A 20,892-nucleotide genomic window follows, 5' to 3' on the forward strand; every position below is an offset into this window, starting at 1 on the left:
AATGCCCTACCTCTGTTTCCTCCCCTAATATTGACTGGTATATGGTCAATTATTCTTGACCTTAAATCTGCTACTCCGTGCCTTGCAGTCAAGAAATGTTTAGCAACTGGCTGTTCGCTAGTGCCAAGGTTTAGGGCCGCCCTAGTCGCGGACCTATGGAGCGCCATGCGTTCCTTAAATTGCCTCTCTGTCTTGCCCACATAGTGCTTAGTGAAATTGGATGTGACTAAGCTTAAAAATGTCAACAAACCACGGCTTTTTTTGAGCCAAAGAAAAGGGTACGCCCGCTGCTTAGGATGTATAACATGTAGAGGTGTAACAAAAGGTGATTCCTTCCATCATCCCTACACAGGAGTTAAATACTCCATCAAACATGCAGTACCACGTATGTGGTGTACCTCCTGTCTTGCCCATGTGGTTTGCACTATGTGGGCAAGACAGAGAGGCAATTTAAGGAACGCATGGTGCTCCATAGGTCCGCGATTAGGGCGAATAATATTTTTATTAATAACATTTTTATAAATAACATAACCCCCTAACTAAGGCTTGTGTTAATATCACTGTTGATTCCTAATATGAGTATTGTTAGTGAATATGGGGAAGGATTTGGCAAGCGGGCTATCCTGAACATGATTCACCTCAATGTGGTTACAGTAAGGAGAAAAAGAGCTTGCATAGTGCTGATTATTAGTACAAAATTTATGTATTAGATTTGTGTCTATGATTGTGTATTAAAAAATTTTATTATGTTGTTTTTAGGTTGCCAAGGCAACGAAAGGGGAGATCGTAATGGTGGTCGCCTGAGCAGCGCGGCATATGACGTCACTATGAAGTGTCTCAGTTTTCGTGGGGCGCTGGACTGGTAAGAGTTGGGAAACCGCGCGGCTCAGGTGAGTAACATTCCGTTCTTGATTGCTGGGTATATTTGCAAGTGATGTGACCATTTTCTGTATATCCTTGATAACGGGCATTGGCCAGAAGTGGCGTTGGAATAAAGAAGTACATTTTTACACAGACGCCGACTGCCGCCAGTTTTTCTTGTCTATATATATATATATATATATATATATATATATTATTAAGATCTATTTCACAGGAAAATCCAGTATACATACCAATCCAGTAGATGGCGCACCAAGATAAATACTAATATCATAGAGTCACTGCCTATGTTACTTGCAACCTTTCAGTGTTACTGTAGGTTAAATAGCTTGGTCACAAGTTAGTAACCCCAAGCATCTTTCTGTGTCAATTTCTGAAGGAAAAACTGCAAATATTGTTTACAAAAAATTTTGTAATCAATGTCTACAGTATAAAATATACATCACCGTATCAGATGCCACTACTGTCTTTGAAAAATTTGTATATATAATTGTGACATCTTTGCATAATTTATTATTAATATAATAATTTGTTTATTAAATAACTTAAAATTCCTACAGTATCTGACAACTGTCAATTTTGTAGAGAGTTGCGCTGTGTACAGTACTAAATACAAAATATGATTCTACATAAACAAAATCTGTGCAAGTTGTGGTTTTAAGTCAATTTTTGATTGTGGATTATGTGAAAAGAAATTGTCACTCTTTTTTCTCATTCCAGCTATTTCTGCTACAGTATGTTACTTGTCTATATACACTGTAGTTGTCAAATTATTTACATTCAATACTACAAAGTTCTTCTGAAGTATTCTCAGATCATATAATTAGGGCTCATACACAGATTACTAAAATAGGTTATTAACAAGTCAATCATTTTCTGTAATAAGGATATAAATTAATTTATTTGATGGAAGGCACAGAGTTTTATAACAGATGTATAACTCAGATATTGTGTCATTGCAGAAACCAGAAGACGAGGCGAATGGTGGCAATGGTGAAGTGATGGGACATGAAGAGAAGGAGAGAGGAGAGGCGGAGAATGGAGGAGTGGTATGTACAAACAGAGTAGAATAGTGCAGTCCCACAATGTACAGTTCTTACTATGGTCTCCTGAGGTCCATGTTAGACTCCAGAGACTCTAAATCTAACTTATTGGTGGATAATTCAAACTTTATTACTGCACTAAATATACTTAGGTCACAGTTACCACCAATTAGATAAACTAATATTGTTTTCCAGTTCAGTCCCCTTTAAACCGTATTAGTTCCATTACAACTTTTTTATTGCCATCCTTGTAATGAAGCTAGTTTGGTCTGTGTCGTAAGCTGGTATTATAAAGACATAACACTGCAATATTATTATGAGTAGTAGTAGTAGTAGTAGTAGTAGTAATATGATGGCAGTACTAGTAGTATTAGCAGTTAATAGCAGTATCAGTAGCTGTAGTAGTAGTAGTAATAGTAGCAGTAGTAGTACTAACAGTAGTAGCAATAATAATAGTAGTAGCAGCAGTAGTAGTAGTAGTAGTAGTAGTAGTAGTAGAACTAGTACCAGTTATAGTAGTAGAAGTAGTACTAGCAGTATTCATGATAGTAGTAGTAGTAGTAGTATAGCAGCAGTATTAGTAATAGAAGTAGTAATAGTAGTAGTAGCTGCAGTATTGGAAGTAACAGTATTAGCAGTAGTAGTAGTAGTAGTAGTAGTAGTAGTAGTATTCTTAATAGTTGTAGTATTAGTAGTCATATTAGCAGTAGTAGTAGTAATAGTAGTAATATGATGGCAATAGTAGTAGCATTAGCAGTTAATAGCAGTAGCTGTAGTAGTAATAGTAGTAGAAGGAGTAATAGTAGCAGTAGTAGTACTAGCATTAGTAGCAATATTAGTAGAAGTAGTAGCAGCAGTATTAATAGTAGTAGTATCAGTATTAGTAGAAGTAGTAGTATTATTAATAGTAGTTGTAGTATCAGTATTAGTAGAAGTAGTAGCAGCAGTATTATTAGTAGCAGTAGTAGAATCAGTATTAGTAGAAGTAGTAGTAGTAGCAGTATTCTTAATAGTAGTAGTAGAAGCAGTAGTAACAGTAGTAGAAGCAGTTAATTAGCAGTTAAAAGCAGTATTAGTAGCTGTAGTAGTAATAGTAGTAGAAGCAGTAATAGTAGCAGTAGTAGTACTAGAATTAGTAGCAATATTAGTAGAAGTAGTAGCAGCAGTATTATTAGTAGCAGTAGTAGTATCAGTATTAGAAGTAGTAGAAGCAGTAGTAACAGTAGTAGTATAAACAGTAGTAGTAGTAGCAGTAGTAGTAGAAATAGTAGTAGTAGTAATAGTAGTAGAAGTAGCAGTATTCTTAATAGCAGTATAGCAGTAGAGGCAGTAGTAGCGGTAGTAAAAGCAGTAGTAGTAGCATTAGTAGTAGTAGTAGAAATAGTAGCAGTAGTAGCAGTAGTAGAAAGAGTAGCAGTAGTAGTAGCAGTAGTATAAGAATTATTAATCCTTTTGTTATTATCATTTGTACTAGTAGTAGTTTAAGTATTCTTCATAGTAGTAGTAGTAGTAGTTGGAGTAGTAGTATTACTTCATAGTAGTAGTATTATTATTCCCCTTATTATTATTAGAATTAGTTTTAGTAGTATTCTTAATTCTCTTATTATTTTTCTTACCAGTATTGGCAGTATTATAGTAGTAGTAGTAGTAGTATTACTTCATAGAAGTAACTAATCATGGTCGGACAGCATCTGCAAAACTTATCATGGGCAGCTGTCATCTGGGTAATTTTTCAGCAACCAACATATGGGTAACTCATTAGAAGTAATAATAGTAGCAGTATAATAATATTAGTAGCATTATAGTAGTGGTATAGTAGTAGTAGTAGTAGTAGTAGTAGGAGGAGTATAGTAGTAGTATAGTATTACTAGTAGTATAGTAGGAGGAGGAGTAATATAATAGTAGAAGTAGTAGTAGTATAATAATAGTAGTAGTAGTAGTAGTAGTATAATAATATTAATAGTAGTAGTAGTAGTAGTAGTATAATAGTAGTGGTATAGTAGTATAATAGTAGTATAATAGTAGTAGTAGTAGTATAATAGTAGTAGCATAGTAGTAGCAGCAGTAGTAGTGGTAGTATAATAATAATAGTAGTAGTATAATTGTAGCAGTAGTATAGTAGTGGTATAGTAGTAGTATAATAGTATTAGTAGTTTTAGTAGCAGTAGTAGTAGTAATAGTAGTATAATAGTAGTAGTTGTAGTGGTAGTATAAGAATAGTAGTAGCAGTAGTAGTGGTATAGTAGTAGTATAATAGTAGTAGTGTAGTAGTAGTAGTATAATAGTAGTGGTATAGCAGTGGTATAGTAGTAGTAGTAGTAGTAGTAGTGGTATAGTAGTAGTAGTATTAGTAGTTTAGTAGCAGTAATAGTAGTATAATATTAGTAGTATAATAGTAGCAGTAGTGGTAGTATAATAGTAGTAGCAGTAGTATAATAGTAGTAGTATAATAGTAGTAATAGTAGTAGTATAATAGTAGCAGTAGCAATAATAGTAGTAGTAATAGTAGTAATAGTAGTATAATGGTAGTAGTAGTGTAGTAGTAGTAGTATAATAGTAGTAGCAGTAGTAGTAATATTAGTAGTAGTAGTATAATAGTAGTATTATAGTAGCAGTAGTAATTTTAGTAGTATAATAGTAGTAGTATAATAGTAGCAGTATTAGTAGTATAGTAATAGCAGTAGTGGTATTATAATAATAGTAGTAGCAGTAGTGGTATAGTAGTAGTATAATAGTAGTAGTAGTATAATAGTAGTGGTGTAGTAGTAGTAGTGGTATTGTAGTAGTAGTATAATAGTAGTAGTATAATAGTAGTAGTATAATAGTAGCAGTAGTACTATAATAGAAGTAGTGCAGTAGTAGTAGTAATAGTAGTAGTATTATAGTAGTAGTATAATAGTAGCAGTAGTAGTAGTAGTATAATAGTAGTGGTGTGGTAGTAGTAGTAGTAGTAGTAGTAGTAGTAGTAGTAGTATTAGTGGTATAGTAGTAGTAGTATAATAGTAGTAGTATAATAGTAGTAGTAGTATAGTAGTAGTATAATAGTAGCAGTAGTATAATAGTAGTAGTATAATAGTAGCAGTAGTACTATAATAGAAGTAGTGCAGTAGTAGTAGTAATAGTAGTAGTATTATAGTAGTAGTATAATAGTAGCAGTAGTAGTAGTAGTATAATAGTAGTGGTGTGGTAGTAGTAGTAGTAGTAGTAGTAGTGGTATAGTAGTAGTAGTATAATAGTAGTAGTATAATAGTAGTAGTATAGTAGTAGTATAATAGTAGCAGTAGTACTATAATAGAAGTAGTGCAGTAGTAGTAGTAGTAATAGTAGTAGTATTATAGTAGTAGTATAATAGTAGCAGTAGTAGTAGTATAATAGTAATAGTAGTAGTAGTAGTAGTAGTAGTATAATAGTAGCAGTAGTAGTAGTAGTAGTAGTAGTAGTAGTAGTAGTAGTAGTATAATAGTAGCAGTATTAGTAGTAGTAGTAGTAGTAGTAGTAGTCATATTTTTCCTGAAATCATTAAGTAGGACTGAAAGGTGTTTGCAGAATAAATGTTATATCTTTCTGTTTATTGTCCAGGTGAGCCTTGTCTATGCCAAGTTGGACAAAACAAAACTGGAACAGAGAAATCCAACTCAGCACCCACTACAGGACAATAAAATCATCTACTCGGGCATCCTCAGCCCAACTAACTAACATGAACAAGGGATATAGATATGATCATGCCACATATTCCACATAATCTTCACTCCTATGATTTATCAAATCATGTTATGGAATTGTAAAGCAGATCATAGCTTCTAAATGTAGATCTATAATATAAATATCACAGAAGAAGAATGAGCAGAAGATGGAGCAGATGAGATACCTCATTGTATTACCACCAGACATATGTCTATACTGGTGTCTAGTGGGTGTGTTTTGGGTTACAGGAGTGTTGGAACCATCTGACGCTGTTGTTATGATTCACTTGAGATGAATCTATAATAAATCTCCATTACCTACATGTGAGGAGGAATGGTAAGATCTTGTTAGGTAGTCTAGGTAAGCCAGCATTTGTTTAACTTATCTTTGTTAGCTGGCATCTGGGTAACTTATCTTGGGCAGCAGGTATCTGAGTAAGTTTGCTTGGTCTGCTGGTGTCAGGAGCTGCCGCGGCTCACAACATGCTTCCAGTTCCCGTACATCTGGGACATCGCAACAAGGCATCATTAGCTGTTCTTCATGCTGGGTCCCGGCCATCTCCAAAAGACCAGGATGCCAGAGCATGGAATCACTAGCTGCTCTGCTTGCTGGGTCCAGGCCATCTCTAGGAGACTGCTGAAGTGTAGCATCTTGCTTCTGATCCTGGAAGATTCTAATCAGCTTGGACATCCTGCTACGTGCAGCCTCACAGCTGCAGTATGTTTGATATCTAGGTGACCTGTTCTTTCTGGGGTAGTCTGATTGGTCCCTGTGTGTGATAAAAGGCAGGGAGGGCTTAGCCTCCTTGTTATTTAAAGCTTTATGTCCTGTGTTTAGCTCGCTGACCCTGGTTCCTGGTGTACACTGTGCTACCATCCTGGTGCCATATTGCCCAGCCTTATCTACTTCTGTTCTCTTGCTCTGTGCTGTCACCTGTCAGTTTTTTCAGATTTATACAGCTCCAATAAAGTCATTGGCATTCCTGTGTTTTGCTCCATTCACTCCAATCATACTCCTGTGATCTCCAGATAATTGTGTGAGCCTCTACTATCCTGGGCATAAGACCTGGTGTCAACTCCGTACTGGTGAAAGTGTCACTCTCTATGGGAAAATGTGGGCTGTTAAAGACAAAAGATCTCTTTAGCATAGTTCTAGGGCTCTCAAACACATATTCTGGTGTATGGTAACAGCTGGCATCTGGGTAACTTATCATGGTCAGATGGCATTTGGAAAAATCATCATGGTCAGCAATCATCTGGGTAATTTTTCTTGGGCAACCAACATATGGGTAACTCATTAGAAGTAATAACAGTAGCAGTAGTAGCAATAATAGTAGTAGTAGAAGTAGTAGCGTCAGTATTAGTAATAGAAGTAGTAGTAGCCATATTAGCAGTAGTAGTAGCAGCAGCAGCAGTATTCTTAATAATAGTAGTAGTAATCATAGTAGGAGTATAAGTAGTAGTAGAAGTAATAGTAGCAGTGGTAGCAGCAGTAGTAGTAGTAGCAATAGTAGTAGTAGCAATAGTAGTAGTAGCAATAGTAGTAGTAGCAATAGTAGTAGAAGTAGTAGCAGCAGCAGTAGTAGTAGTATTACTTCATAGAAGTAGTATAATTCCACTTACTATTATCATTAGTACTAGTAGTAATTTAAGTATTCTTTTTCAAAGTAGTAGTTGTAATAGTAGTATTACTTCATAGAAGTAGTAGTATTCTTATTCTGCTTATTATTACCATTAGTACTAATAGTAGCAGCAGTATTCTTCATAGTTGTAGTAGTAGCAGCAGCAGTATTCTGCATAGGTAGTAGTAGTATAAAAGCAGCAGCAGTACTCTTCATAGTAGTAGTCATACAGCAGCAGAATTATAATTAGTAGTAATATTATTCGTAGTAGTAGTAGTATTTCATATAAGTAGTATTATTATTATTTCTCTTATCATAAGTACTAGTAGTAGGTTAAGTAATCTTCATAGTTGTAGTAGTAATAGTAGTAGTATTACTTCATTGAAGTAGTAGTAGTAGTATATATAATCCTCTTATTATTTTCATTAGCAGTAGTTGTAGTAGTAGTAGAAGTACCAGTATTAGCAGTATTTTTCATTGTTGTATTCTTTATAGTATTAGTAGTAGTAGTATTACTTCATATACTACAATTAGTAGTAGTCTTATTCCTCTTATTATTAGCATTAGTAGTAGTAGAGCTAGTATTACTTTCTTAGAAGTAGTAGTAGTCTTATTCCTCTTATTATTGTCATTAGTAGTAGTAGCAGCAGTATTCTTTATAGTAGTAGCAGCAGCAGCAGTATTATTCATAGTAATAGTAGTATAATAGCAGCAGTATTATAATTAGTAGTAGGATAGTAGCAGCAGCAGTATTATACATTTTAGTATTGTTCAAAGTAGTAGTAGTTAATGGAAGTAGTAGTAGTAGAATTAATAGTAGTAGCAGTAGAAGTAGTAGTACAAGTAGTAATATTAGTAGTAGTAGCATTAGTAGTAATTAGAAGTAGTAGTAGTAGAATTAATAGTAGTAGCAGTAGTAGTAGTACAAGTAGTAATAGTAGTAGTAGCAGCAGCAGTATTATACGTTGTTTTAGTATTGTTCATAGTAGTAGTAGTTAATAGAAGTAGTAGAATTAATAGTAGTAGCAGTAGAAGTAGTAGTACAAGTAGTAATAGTAGTAGCTGTAGTAGTAGTTATTAGAAGTAGTAGTAGTAGAATTAATAGTACTAGCAGTAGTAGTAGAAGTAGTAGCAAAAGTAGTAGTCATAGTTAATAGAAGTAGTAGTATAATTAATAGTAGTAGTAACAGTAGTAGTAGTACTTAATAGAAGTAGTAGTATAATTAATAGTAGTAGAAGTAGTAATAGTAGCAGTAGAAGTACAGTAATGGTAGTAGCAGTAGTAGTAGTGGCAGTAGTAGTAGAAGTAGCAGGATTCTTCATAGTAGTAGCAGCAGCAGCAGTATTACAATTAGTAGTAGTAGAAGTAGCAGTATTCTTCATAGTAGTAGCAGCAGCAGTATTGCAATTAGTAGTAGTAGTAATATACTAGCAGGCTGTCTCTCAGAGACCGGGACACCAGAGCACGGCATCACTAGCCACTCTGCATGCTGGGTCCCGGGCCATTTCTCGGAGACTGAGATGCCAGATTGTAGCATTTTGCTTCTGGTCTTGGATGATTCTAATCAGCTGGGACTTCCTGCTATGTGTAGCCTTACATCTGCAGTATGTTTGATAATTAGAGGACCTGTCCCTGCTGGGGCAGTCTGATTGGTTCCTTTGTGTGATAAAAGGCAGGGAGGTCTTAGCATCCTTGTCAGTTATAGCTTTTTGCCCTGGTGTTTAGCTCACTGACCCTGGTTCCTGGTGTAAACTTTGTGTTCCCATCCCTGTGCCATATTGTCCAGCCTTATCTACTTTTATTCTCTTGCTCTGTGCATATCCCACCATTACTTTGCTGTCACCTGTCAGTTTTTCAGATTTCTACAGCTCCAATCAAGTCACTGGCATTCCTGTGTTTTCCTCCATTCACACAGTGATATCTCCTGTGATCACCAGTTAATTGTATGAGCCTTACTATCCTGAGCATAAGACCTGGTGGCAACTCAGTACCAGTGAGAGTGTCACTCTCTATGGGAAAAGGGGGGCTGTTATAGGCAGAAGATCTCTGTGGCATGGTTCTAGGGCTCTCATGCAATATTCTTGTGTACGATAACAGCTGGCATCTGGGTAACTTATCATGGTCAGAAGGCATCTGGGAAACTCATCATGGGCAGCTATCATCTGGGTATTTTTTCTTGGGCAACCAACATATGGGTAACTTTTCTTGAACAGCATCATGGTAACTTATCTTGGTCAACAGACATCTGTGTAACTTGTCTTGGTAGACTGCACCTAAGTAACTTTTATAAGGAAGGGTAACTAATCTTTGGCATTCAGCATCTGGGTAACTTATCTAGGAAAGTCGGCATCTGGTTAACCTATCTTAGGCAGCTGTCAGCTGGGTAACTTTTCTTTGGCATACACCATCTGGGTAACTAATCTTTGGCAGTCAGCATCTGGATAACATATCTTAGCCAGCTGGCATCTGGTTAACTTATCTTTGGCAGCGGTCATCTGGGTAACTTTACTTGGGCCATTGGCATCTGGTTAGTTTATCTTGGGCATCCGGAATTTTATGAAATTACTAAAAGGTTCCATGAGACCAGCACCCATAAGCCAAATGATAGTGACAACATGCTACAGTGTACAAAATTATTGATCTCTTCCCTGATGTCAGTGATTTAGAAGCAGTCAATTTGTTTAAGGATCCAGATAACCTTAAAAACTGACAAACTTTTTGAGTCTTATAGAGTTGTTATCAGAAAATTAAATTAGTGACTTACATTAGCTTGCAAAATGTTTTAAGATAAACTGCAACCACTGGAGAACCAGGCCACACACAGTGTATGGAATGAAGAGACGACTATAAGCATTAATGTCACTAAAAACTGAACATACAATGTTTCTGCCAATCCTTCTTCCTGGTTGATACTAGGAAAGACATCTGCAGATGATCAGTGACTCATGATGTGTGGCCACCAGTGGACTACCCTACACTTTTCTGCAAACTGTATATATGGTACACAACAAACAGCACATAGAAAGAAGGAATACATACGAATTACCGCCGGACACAAGGCTGGCGGTTCAAATCCTGACAGCGGCAGGCCGACATGGCTGAAAATCCCGATCGTCCCCAGGTAAGTATCAACTAACCTAACCTAACCCCCCCTAACCATCCTTAGGGGTGCCTAACCCTAACCTTCCCCCAGTGCCTAACCATAATCCTCCCTCTAAGTGCCTAAACCTAACCCCCCCTTCCCTGCCACCTAAACCTAAGTCCCCTGGGGGGGTGCCTAACCCTAAGTGCCCCCGGGGGTGCCTAACCCTAACCCTCCCTCCCCCTAGCCTATCCCTAACCTCCCGGGGGGGTGCCTAACCCTAACCCTCTCTCCCCCTAGCCTAACCCTAAGTCCCCCCCGGGAGCCCTAAACCTAACCCTCCCCCCCCAGCTGTCCGCAGCGGCGCCCGGAATCGCTTCGATTGGGATGCCGGGCGCCGGTCTCCTGGTGTCGGTAAAATGACAGGCATCTAGAATTAAATGCCTGTCATTTAACCCTCGCCGGGATAAAGCAGTCGGGAAGCCGGCTGTCAGGCTTACGTCCGCCGGCTTCCCGATTGCACCAGAAAGAAAGCAGTGTGTAGAAAACTGAATATTACTTTAAATGACTGAGGATGCTATGGTATGAACAAATTATCTATTTTAATGTATGCAATAATACAATACAAATGGTGCAATGCCCCAACGAGCAATGCAATAATAAATACTCAAAAGCAAATTAATGCATAGAAAATGTGGATGTTAATTAATTGTTGCAACATCAGATGGCTTAATCAAATGTGGTCAAATCTCCAATAAAAGAGGAAGAGTAGTTCTGATATATCAGCTCCATTCTTAATTGTATTCATATACATCCAAGTTTTGAATTAGATTGGCAACTGTAACTTTTAGGGGGAGATGTATATAAATATGAGGGATCTAGAATGATATACTGTTTGGACACCAGGCTGGGTGTTCAATTTTGTCCCTTCCTCCATTGGTATAGATGGTGGGTTACCCACCTGCAGGGAGAGCGGTGTGATGTTAACACACTGTGTAAGGATCACACCCTGCTGCTTGTAGTCTGTGCTGTAAAGACTTGAAAACATGGTTTACTTGTTGTTAACAGTAAATGATAATCTGCTGGTGGCAGGAGCAGTGGGAGTCTTGTCAGTAGTATCAAAAAGTTGAAGCAAAGGTCAGTTGATGCATTTCATCCTCTGTGCTGGGGATTTCATCTTAGTTTGTTCTGTCAATGATGTGAGTTAGTCACTAAAATCTATAATATCTCTCTCTTTAGTGATTTCTCTTTTTCATTACACCTCTCTTGAGGCACCAGCAATAGTCCGCAATATTAACATCTCTTCGGCCCTGCTTCCTCTCTTCTCTAACTCAAATGTGTTGATGAAAGCGTTGTCTTTGCTCCTCGCTGAGATCGCATAGAATCTGCATTTAAAGATACAGTGACCATTTGCACAAAAATTGGAAAACCTGGTACTGTTACAAATACAAACTAGTTAAATGTGATACTGTGTTATAATTGTATGATACTTGAGATTCTATTCCAAGATTTAGTGATCATTGGTATTTCTAAGACCGTGAAAACCTGGTACCGCAATAATCGCAGACCTATTAAAACTGAGATACAGTTGGCTAATATTGACAGATACTTAGGAGACTATCAAAGATTGACATTAGCATATATAGACTCTGCATTTAAAGATACAGTGACCATTTGTAAAAACACAAAAATTGGAAAACTTGGTACTGTTACAAACCAGCTAAATGTGATACTGTGTCATAATTGTATGATACTTTAAGATATGTGCTGTAATCACACATTTGGTGATAACTGATCCGTGGAATTGCATGTGGAATCACTAAAAGATATATGTCATATGTGCATACAGAATAAATCTGACGCTATCAGAAGTTTAAATTATTATCTGCCAGATAAGATTCATGGTTGATATTACTGCATTCATTATATGATATATGCACATAGGCAGATTCATATCACCATTATTCTGAACTTGCATGTTGCTTATATTATTTGTATTTGTAAAATACTACAATTATCCTTTTGCATCTGTTATTTGTACTGCATGCCTATGGGTAGAGCAATATCTGACGCTATTATGCTATCAGACTAAGGCTATCTGTGTGTCACCCAGGTCTTCGGCTATACGTTTCTTCTTCTGGTTACCTGTGAAAATGTGGTTGTAATATATATTTTATTATCCTATTACTCATGCCTTTATCAGTATTGGGCTTGCACCTGCATTGGAGCAGAGTTGTTAGTTAATTAACATTTTTGCCCAAAAAATTTTTCGCCCAATTACCAAGGACTATTTCTCTGGGATATCTTCCCATTATCATTATATATGATTACCTTACTATCCATTTGATAAGGGCAATATATAAAAAAAGGTTTTTTTCTTTATGTTTTTTTTATGTGTATTTTCTATATGTTTATGTAAAATAACAATTTTTTAATGCATATCTAATAAATAATTATTTTAAATTCAAATTATATAAGAGTGCCCCCAAAAAGATTTTTTTTCTTTTTTGTTTTGCTTACTTGTCAAAACCTACCCTTATAATCTATTAATACAAGCCCTGGGAAGCACCACCAACAATCAACATATACAATTTGGCATTGTTCTACTAAAAACCATTGTCATGTTGGTAAACAATATATTAAATGATCATTATTGATCGTATGGTTAATAAGTAGTTTGGTGCAGGTATTCTCTTCTTTCTTTAGGGTATCTTTTAATATCTGTATTAGTTAAAATGAAAGATATTACATTGGACTTAAACCTAGTTTCAAGCTTGGCTGCCAAAATGTAGTGATCCAATTGCAAGATGTTGGTCATGGACAAGAAACTAAAGAACTTCATCTATAAGTCCAACATACATAGTTTCATCTCCTTCTTCAGCTTTTCTAGCATTTTTTCCAGGTCTTAATTAAGAAATGAACAGACATGGCTGGCAGTGCCTGAATTCACTTCACAGGTTACAATTTCAAATGGATTTAGCAGCTTGCTAAAAAAAAAAAACTAGAGTATTCTCTAGTGTGCAGCTGTAAGGTGGTAACATGTCCCCCGCTCTCTATTTCATGGCTTTAACATCATGATGGCTTGTTGCTTAAGCTGGGGGCATGGCACATTTAACTTTTACTGCAGATGCTGCTAGGTTCTACACACAGTTGCTGAATGCCAAAAATTTTATGTGCCACAGTCAGCATCACTGCCCAGGGATGCCCAGCATTTTTCCAAGACATTTCTGTTTCATGCACACACTGCAGCAAAATATTACTCAACTCCATAACCATCTTCATTGTGTGTGACCCTGTATCAGCCCCTATCGTCCTTACCTATTTGATGGATCTGAACACTTCAAGATGATGCCTAATTGTCCTGGCCAGTGGTGGAAATACCACCATTTCAGAGATTGCGGTATTGGCAGGAAATGAGGAGTAGTTCAGCCACTTCCCCTGCACCCACTATCATATCAGTGCAGAGAAGCCAAAATAGGGCTCAGTAGAGTGCAATGGAGTCTACAGGATGACATTCCTGATGAAGATAATAATGATGATTATGATGAGATGCATCACCAGGTGCATGTCCACATTTTGTTGTGGGTTCTGGAGGTGTAGCACTTGCCCCCTTGTCCCTGTCTTAGTATAAGGTGCTATATGTGATCCTGTAGTACAGTACTGTAGTGCACCATCATATAGAGCATATAAAATAAAGGCTAAGACATTGGAGATGGCAAGCTACTGTACCACCTACCAAGTGTAATAGGAATTGATTGCTCTCTCCTGAGATTCCACTTTGTGGACAGAGCTGAGTAGGTTAGATACTGTAGATGATAATAACCATCTGTAAATACCTTGGCACAGGAAGAACATTTGTTTTTAATAAGAGTCACTCTTAGAATGAGGTCAGGTCGCTCCAAGAACTCAGTATAAACCACACAATGAAATCTTTGTTAAGTGAATTAATGAACCACAATTAGAGAAGTTGGTGTGAACCACAGTGAGTGCATCATGACTACACCTTCCTGTCTCAGAGAGATGTTATACTTACAGTATATTTTTTATTATAATTATACAGAAGCTGGTGTAGAGCTTGATGTGAGCATATCTATTGGGCTTTGCACGCTTTTGTACTGCACATCTGATATAATAATTTGTATATGGATTTGGATGCATTATGCACTTAAGCCTACTAGCGTTTCAAGTGGCAGCAAGCATTGGCTGAGAACTGTAATGGTGTGTTCATACAAAAGTGTCTCATGCAGACTGCTGCAAAGACACATATACGTCACCTGTCAGGAGGTGTATGTCTTGTGGGCACTTTTTGAAAAAATCGCATGGATGATGGTGATGACAGTCACCATCCACTTTTGATTGGCATTTTGATACTATTACTTAGAGAGGAGGTGTAGCTGACCACTTTGGGGACAAGGCCTCAAGAAAATATGTGTCAGTGGGGAAGAAGCGTGGCTAAGTGGTTAAATTTAAGTAATTTTAGCCCTGACCCTTCCCGAGGACCTGTAAATCCCGATACTATCTCCCCATCCTGTCTACTTCACTAAGAAGTTGGCGGGAGGTGGGAGATCCACCAACTCTTCCCAGTGTGTGATAAGTATGTAGTGTGGTTACTGTGATCTATTCACCTTATTTATTTTATATTTACAAGTGCTCTGCAGCTCAAAAGTAGATCCCCATTTGGGTTTTTAGAGCCCCAACTCACATTACCACTCGTGCTGCTGGAGGAACCTGCTACTCCCACTATGTAACTCTCAGTCTGTGGCTTCCTTCCCCCTGCTCACATCATGACATTGGGCCTGATTTAGAGCTGGACACTTATGCATATGCCGTTTTTATATGGTGTCGCAGTGGCGGTAATATGCAAATGCTAGTGTGCAGCCGCATTCCCTGACACACACGTCACACCCTTATTACACGTCCATGTAACAGGCCACCTCCCAGTCACTGCCCAGACACAATGGTCTTGTGCTGCAGTTCTAGTGACTGTGATCCGTACTCAGCAGCAGACTCTGCATACACTTGGTGTAACACATGCTCCATAGGGGTCCTCATGACTTTTCACACAGGTGCATTAGCAAATAATTGCTCAACTGCACAAACATTGCCAATGCTTCCACCTCAGAATCAGGCCCACAGCCCTAACTGTACATTACATAATAACAACACAGTGTCATCACAAGGTGGGTGCGGGGGTTGTGGGCCACACCCCAGTGTCACGTGCCAAGGGGTGACACCAAGATGCTGACTCCTCCTTAGTGACAGAAGTAGGGTGCTGCATTGTAGCATTATGTGTAGCACTCAGCTCCTGACACAATGAGGGAGTCGGCACTGTTCACAGAGTGGTCCCGTGGGCAGTCAGAACCCTCCCCCCACCCCGCAGAGTGATAACAACAGGGGTTAGAGCTGCAAGGCCACACCCTCTTCTCATAATGTCATGCCCCTTTTTTGTCGACAGTCGAGGGAACTGCAGCCCTCCCCGAAGCGGGTGTCAGCGCGGGGAAAGATGTCATTGTAATAACACGAAAGAACACTTAAAATTGCTATTCACTTCACAGCACCTGTTGAATGAATGGATGGAATTATCCAACACTGCCTGAGGAAGCCGTCAGGTGCTGTGAAACGCGTTACAATTTTAAGTGAAAATTTAATTATTCTTTTATGCTTTATTTTTTTATCCTGATTTTTAACTTGTGATACTGTGTTGTTAAATTATGTTTACATTATTTGTATTTTTTATTTATTCTTCTGACCAATGTTGTCTACAATAATGAAAAAATTTTTTGTTACTTTTAAATTTCATTTATCCATGAGAATAGTGAATTGCATTATGGTGCCATTAATCTAGCTAATAAATCATTTGATTATTGCTTATCTATTTTTTTTTGGGTCATCCCATATTTGCCAATTGCAGCCCATATTTCATATTTGGATAAGAGGGTGTTTGACCACTTATGTCCACATGTCGACATGATAGAATGTTGACATTATATCCCTGGTGGCCTAGTGGTTACTTACCTTGTCCCCACACAATGGGGTGTCCAGTGTCTTCTTCTAGGTCCTAGTGGTCATGAGACCATCAGTCCTTGTGGAGTGATGTGTTGCGCTGGCATTCTGGTAGGTATACCCACCCTATGCCTAATCTTTAAATTTAACCTTCCCTCTAGTGCCTAACCTAGATGCCAACCTGTTGCCTGTTGATACGGTCAACCTTGTCGATGTTCTAGTGTTGACATTGTGGTGTTGACATTACAAATGTCGATATGGAAAATGTCGACAATGTGACTGGATACTACCAGCATAATTGAAGCAAGTTACTTAGGGCACTTGTCAAACCCTCTTTAATTTGCTTAGTTAAGTCTGGGAAAATATCCTGGTGGTTTTATCTATTGTAGGAGAACTGTTGCGCCTGAGTGACGATTGGGGGTTAGCAGTTCTTGGCAGAGGATAGGTTTACTTTCTACTTTAGAAACAAATAACCTTAATAGGACTGTTGCACTGTAAAATATAAACTTCCCACAAAATTCTCTTTCTTCTTTTTACATCCATGATGATTAATCAATACAACTACATGTAATAAACTTAATGTGCGAGCAATACCCCAATACCACTTCCATAGAGAGAAAGAACTACAAATCAATATATAGGGGTATATTTGCTAAAGTGAGAGTTTTTAGAAGTGGAGATGTTGCCCATAGCAACCAATCCAATTCTAGCTATTATCTTCTAGAAGGTGCTAGATAAATGTTAAGTAAAATCTGATTGGTTGCTGTGGGCAACATCTCTACTTCTAAAAACCCGCACTTTAGTAATTATGGGCCTGATTCAGACCCACTCGCGAGCAGCTGTCCGCTCGCAAGTGGGTCGATGTTGTGCACTGCGCATGCGCACGACGGCGGGAGCTCTGTCGTGCGCATGCGCCAGACGCGACGAGCGAAGGACTTTCCTTCGCTCGTTGTGTCTGATCAAAGGGGGCGTGCTGTCGATGTTGATTGACAGCACGCCCCCTTTGGTGGGCGTGCCGGGGGCATGCCTCCCTGACGGGGGTGTTCCCAAGGGAACGCCTACCGTCAGAAGCCGGCCCACAGACATCACTAGTGATGTCAGTGGGAGTGATTTTGGCTCTGATAGAGCCAAAATCACTCCAGGCCTTGCGGTTGAAAACCTCAACCGCAGGCTCCGGCTCGCAGTGGCGATGGTCGCGATGGTCAAGACCATCACGGCCATCAAACTGCACGCTCGTATAGGCTGTGGGTGGTGACCCACAGCTATACGAGCGTCCAGGAGGACGCTCCATAATTATGGAGGGCGGCCCTCATTCAGAGCATGCGCTCTGCTCAGAGCGTACGGCTCTGAATGAGGACTAATATCCTTTAATATTTGGTGATCTCAAAATGGATCATATTATAAAATAGACAATACAACTAGTTATATCCATGGTACTTGCATTAAAACATTAATTACAATTAATTACAAGAAAGACAAGCAGGGAATCAATGCATTTTCTTGGCTATATATCTAATTTTTTTCTTAGTTTATTTCTATTTTATAAACTACAATATACTGCCTAAATGATCGGAACATTTCTGGGCCCAGGCATTTTTGGGGGTGTGGCCTAATGTGAGGAGGGGTGGCCATGCCTTCTTACAAAAAATAGAGGAAATAGTATTTGCTGCCCCACAAAGGCCATGTGCCCCTCAGCCAGGGGCAAATTCAGGGGGGGCATCATTGTGATCGCTCCTCCTCTGCACATTTAGCGATTAGTGGCAGCAGCCTTCCTGGACCCAGAACGGGCCACCACACAGCACAGCAGCATGCACTTGGATGGGGAGACACAGACTGCTGCTATTGACAGGTAAGGGTAAAAGAGGGGTCATGGTGGTTAGTGGACCTGGGGCCCCTTTAGCAAACCTAGGTAATTAGTAACAACTCCCCCTGCACTCAGAGCCCCTGCTTGGGGTTTGGAAGTGGTGCTGCTGTACAGGGTGTAGGACTCAGGGGCTGGCACCATCTCTGCCCCAAAGAACCTACATGTGGCTTGCAGTTTGCCTAGAATGTCATACTTCAGCCAAGAGTGATGCTGTAGATCCACCTGGAGCATCCTAAGGATGCCAGTGGTCCTATCACCTCAACATGATTTCATGACTACACATTTTTGGGAAGTGGGAATGGAAAATCACCATGCTCAGGAAGCAGTAGTAGTAGCAGTAGTAGTATTAGCAGTAGTAATAGTAGTAGCAGCAGTAGTAGTAACAGCAGTAGTAATAGCAGTAGTAGTACTTGCAATAGCAGTAGTAATAGTAGGAGTAGTAGTAATAGTAGTAACAGCAGTAGCAGTAGTAGTGGTTGTAGTTGGAATAGCAGTAGTAGTAGGAGATGATGTAATAGTAGTAGTAGTAGTAGTCACAGTAGTAATAGCAGTAGTAGTAGTAGTAGTAGTAGTAGTAGTAATGGCAGTAGCAGAAGTAGCATTAGTAGTAGTGGTAGTAGTTGTAGTAGTGTTAGCAGTAGTAGTTGTAGTAGTAGTAATAGTATTAGTAACAGCAGTAGTAGTAGTAGCAGCAGTAGTAGTAGCAGTAATAGCAGTAGTAGTAGTATTAGGAGCAGTAATAGTAGTAGCAGCAGTAGTAGTAGCAGTAATAGCAGTAGTAGTAGTATTAGGAGCAGTAATAGTAGTAGCAGTAGTAGTAGTATTAGGAGCAGTAATAGTAGTAGCAGCAGTAGTAGTAGCAGTAATAGCAGTAGTAGTAGTATTAGGAGCAGTAATAGTAGTAGCAGCAGTAGTAGTAGCAGTAATAGTAGTAGAAGTAGTAGTATTATCAGTAGTAGTAACAGTAATAGTAGCAGTAGTAATAGTAGTTGTTGTAATAGCAGTAGTAGTATTAGTAGCAGTAGTATTAGTACAAATAGTAGTAAAAGTAGTAGCAGTAGCACTAATAGTAGTAGTAGAAGTAAATAATAGCAGTAGTTGTGGTAGTAGTAGTAATAGCAGTAGCAGCAGTAGAATTAGTAGTATTTGTAATAGCAGCAGTAGTAGTATTTGTAGTAGTAACAGCAGTAGTAGAAGTAATAGTAGTAGCAGCAGTAGTAGTAGTAGCAGATGTAATAATAGTAGCAGTAGTAGTAGTAATAGCAGTAGTAGTAGTAACAGCAGTAGAAGCATTAGTAGTAGTGGTAGTAGTAATAATAGTAGTAGTAACAGCAGTAGTAGTAGCTGCAGTAGTAGTAGTATTAGTAGTAGCAGTAGTAGTAATAACAGTAGTAGTATAGTAGTAGTAGTAGTAACAGCAGTAATAATGGTAATAGTAGTAACAGAGGTAGCAGCAGTAGCATTAGTAGTAGTGGTAGTAGTTGTAATAGCAGTAGTAGTAATAATAGTAGTAGTAAAATAGTAGTATTAGATAGTTTAGTAGTAATAGTAGTAGTAATACTATAGTAGTAGTAGTATTTGTAGTAGTAGTAATAGTAGTAGTAGTAGCAGCAGTGGTAGTAGTAGTAGTATTATAGTAGTAGCAGCAGTAGTAGTAACAGCAGCAGTAGTAGTAGTAGTAATAGCAGTAGTAGTATTATAGTAGTAGTAGTAGTAGTACAATAATAGTAGCAGTAGTAATAGTAGTAGTATAATAGTAGTAGCAGTATTTGTAGTAGTGACAGCAGTATCAGTAGTAGTATAGTAGAATAATAGTAGTAGAAGTAGTAGTAGTAGTACTAGATGTTAAAGCAGTAGTAGTAGTAGTAGTAGTAGTAGTAGTATAATAGTTGTAGTAGTATAATATTAGTAGTAGTATTTGTAGTAGTATAGTAGTAGTAGTAGTATAGTAGTAGTAGTATAATAATAGTAGCAGTAGTAATATTATTAGTAGTAGTATTTGTAGTAGTAGTAATAGTAGTATAATAGTAGTAGTAGTAATAGTAGTATAATAGCAGTAGTAGTATATTAGTAGCAGTAGTAGTATATTAGTAGCAGTAGTAGTATAGTAGTAGTAGTAGTAGTAGTATAATAATAGTAGCAGTAGTAGTAATAGTATAGTAATAGTAGTTATAGTAGTAGTAGTATTTATAGTAGTAATAGTAGTAGTTTTAGCAGTAGTAGTAGTAATAGTAGTATAATAGTAATAGTAGTAGTAGTAGAAGTAATAGTAGTAGCAGTGGTAGTAGTAGCAGCAGTAGTAGTAGTAGAAGCAGTGGAAGTAGTAGTAATACTAGTAGTAGTAGTTGCAGTTTTATTAGTAGTAGTAATAGTAGTATAATAGTAGTAGTAGTAGAAGTATTAGTAGTAATAGCAGTAGTAGTAGCAGTCATATTAGTAGTAGTGATAGTAGTAATAGTATTAGTAGTAGTAGTAGTATTAGCAGCAGTAGTCATAGTAGTAGTAGTAGCAGTAGCTGTAGTAGTATAATAGTAGTAGTTGCAGTTATATTAGTAGTAGTAATAGTAGTATAATAGTTGTAGTAGTATAATATTAGTAGTAGTATTTGTAGTAGTATAGTAGTAGTAGTAGTATAGTAGTAGTAGTATAATAATAGTAGCAGTAGTAATATTATTAGTAGTAGTATTTGTAGTAGTAGTAATAGTAGTATAA

General features: G+C 37.9%; 1 protein-coding gene across 1 annotated transcript in view; it reads left to right on the top strand.

Moving 5' to 3' along the window:
- LOC148506848 (uncharacterized) overlaps positions 1-5,621 on the top strand; it is an 82,881-nt gene extending 77,260 nt beyond the window's left edge. The window contains exons 9-12 of the mRNA XM_088446093.1: positions 760-786; positions 1,845-1,931; positions 3,808-3,815; positions 5,510-5,621. Coding sequence (XP_088302219.1) covers positions 760-786; positions 1,845-1,931; positions 3,808-3,815; positions 5,510-5,621 — 234 coding nt within the window. The remainder of the gene's footprint in view (positions 1-759; positions 787-1,844; positions 1,932-3,807; positions 3,816-5,509) is intronic.
- Positions 5,622-20,892: the final 15,271 nt, after the last annotated feature.

The sequence above is a fragment of the Taudactylus pleione genome, unplaced genomic scaffold (genome assembly GCF_031769625.1).
Source record: "Taudactylus pleione unplaced genomic scaffold, aTauple2 ptg000393l, whole genome shotgun sequence".
NCBI classification, from domain to species: Eukaryota; Metazoa; Chordata; class Amphibia; order Anura; family Myobatrachidae; genus Taudactylus; species Taudactylus pleione.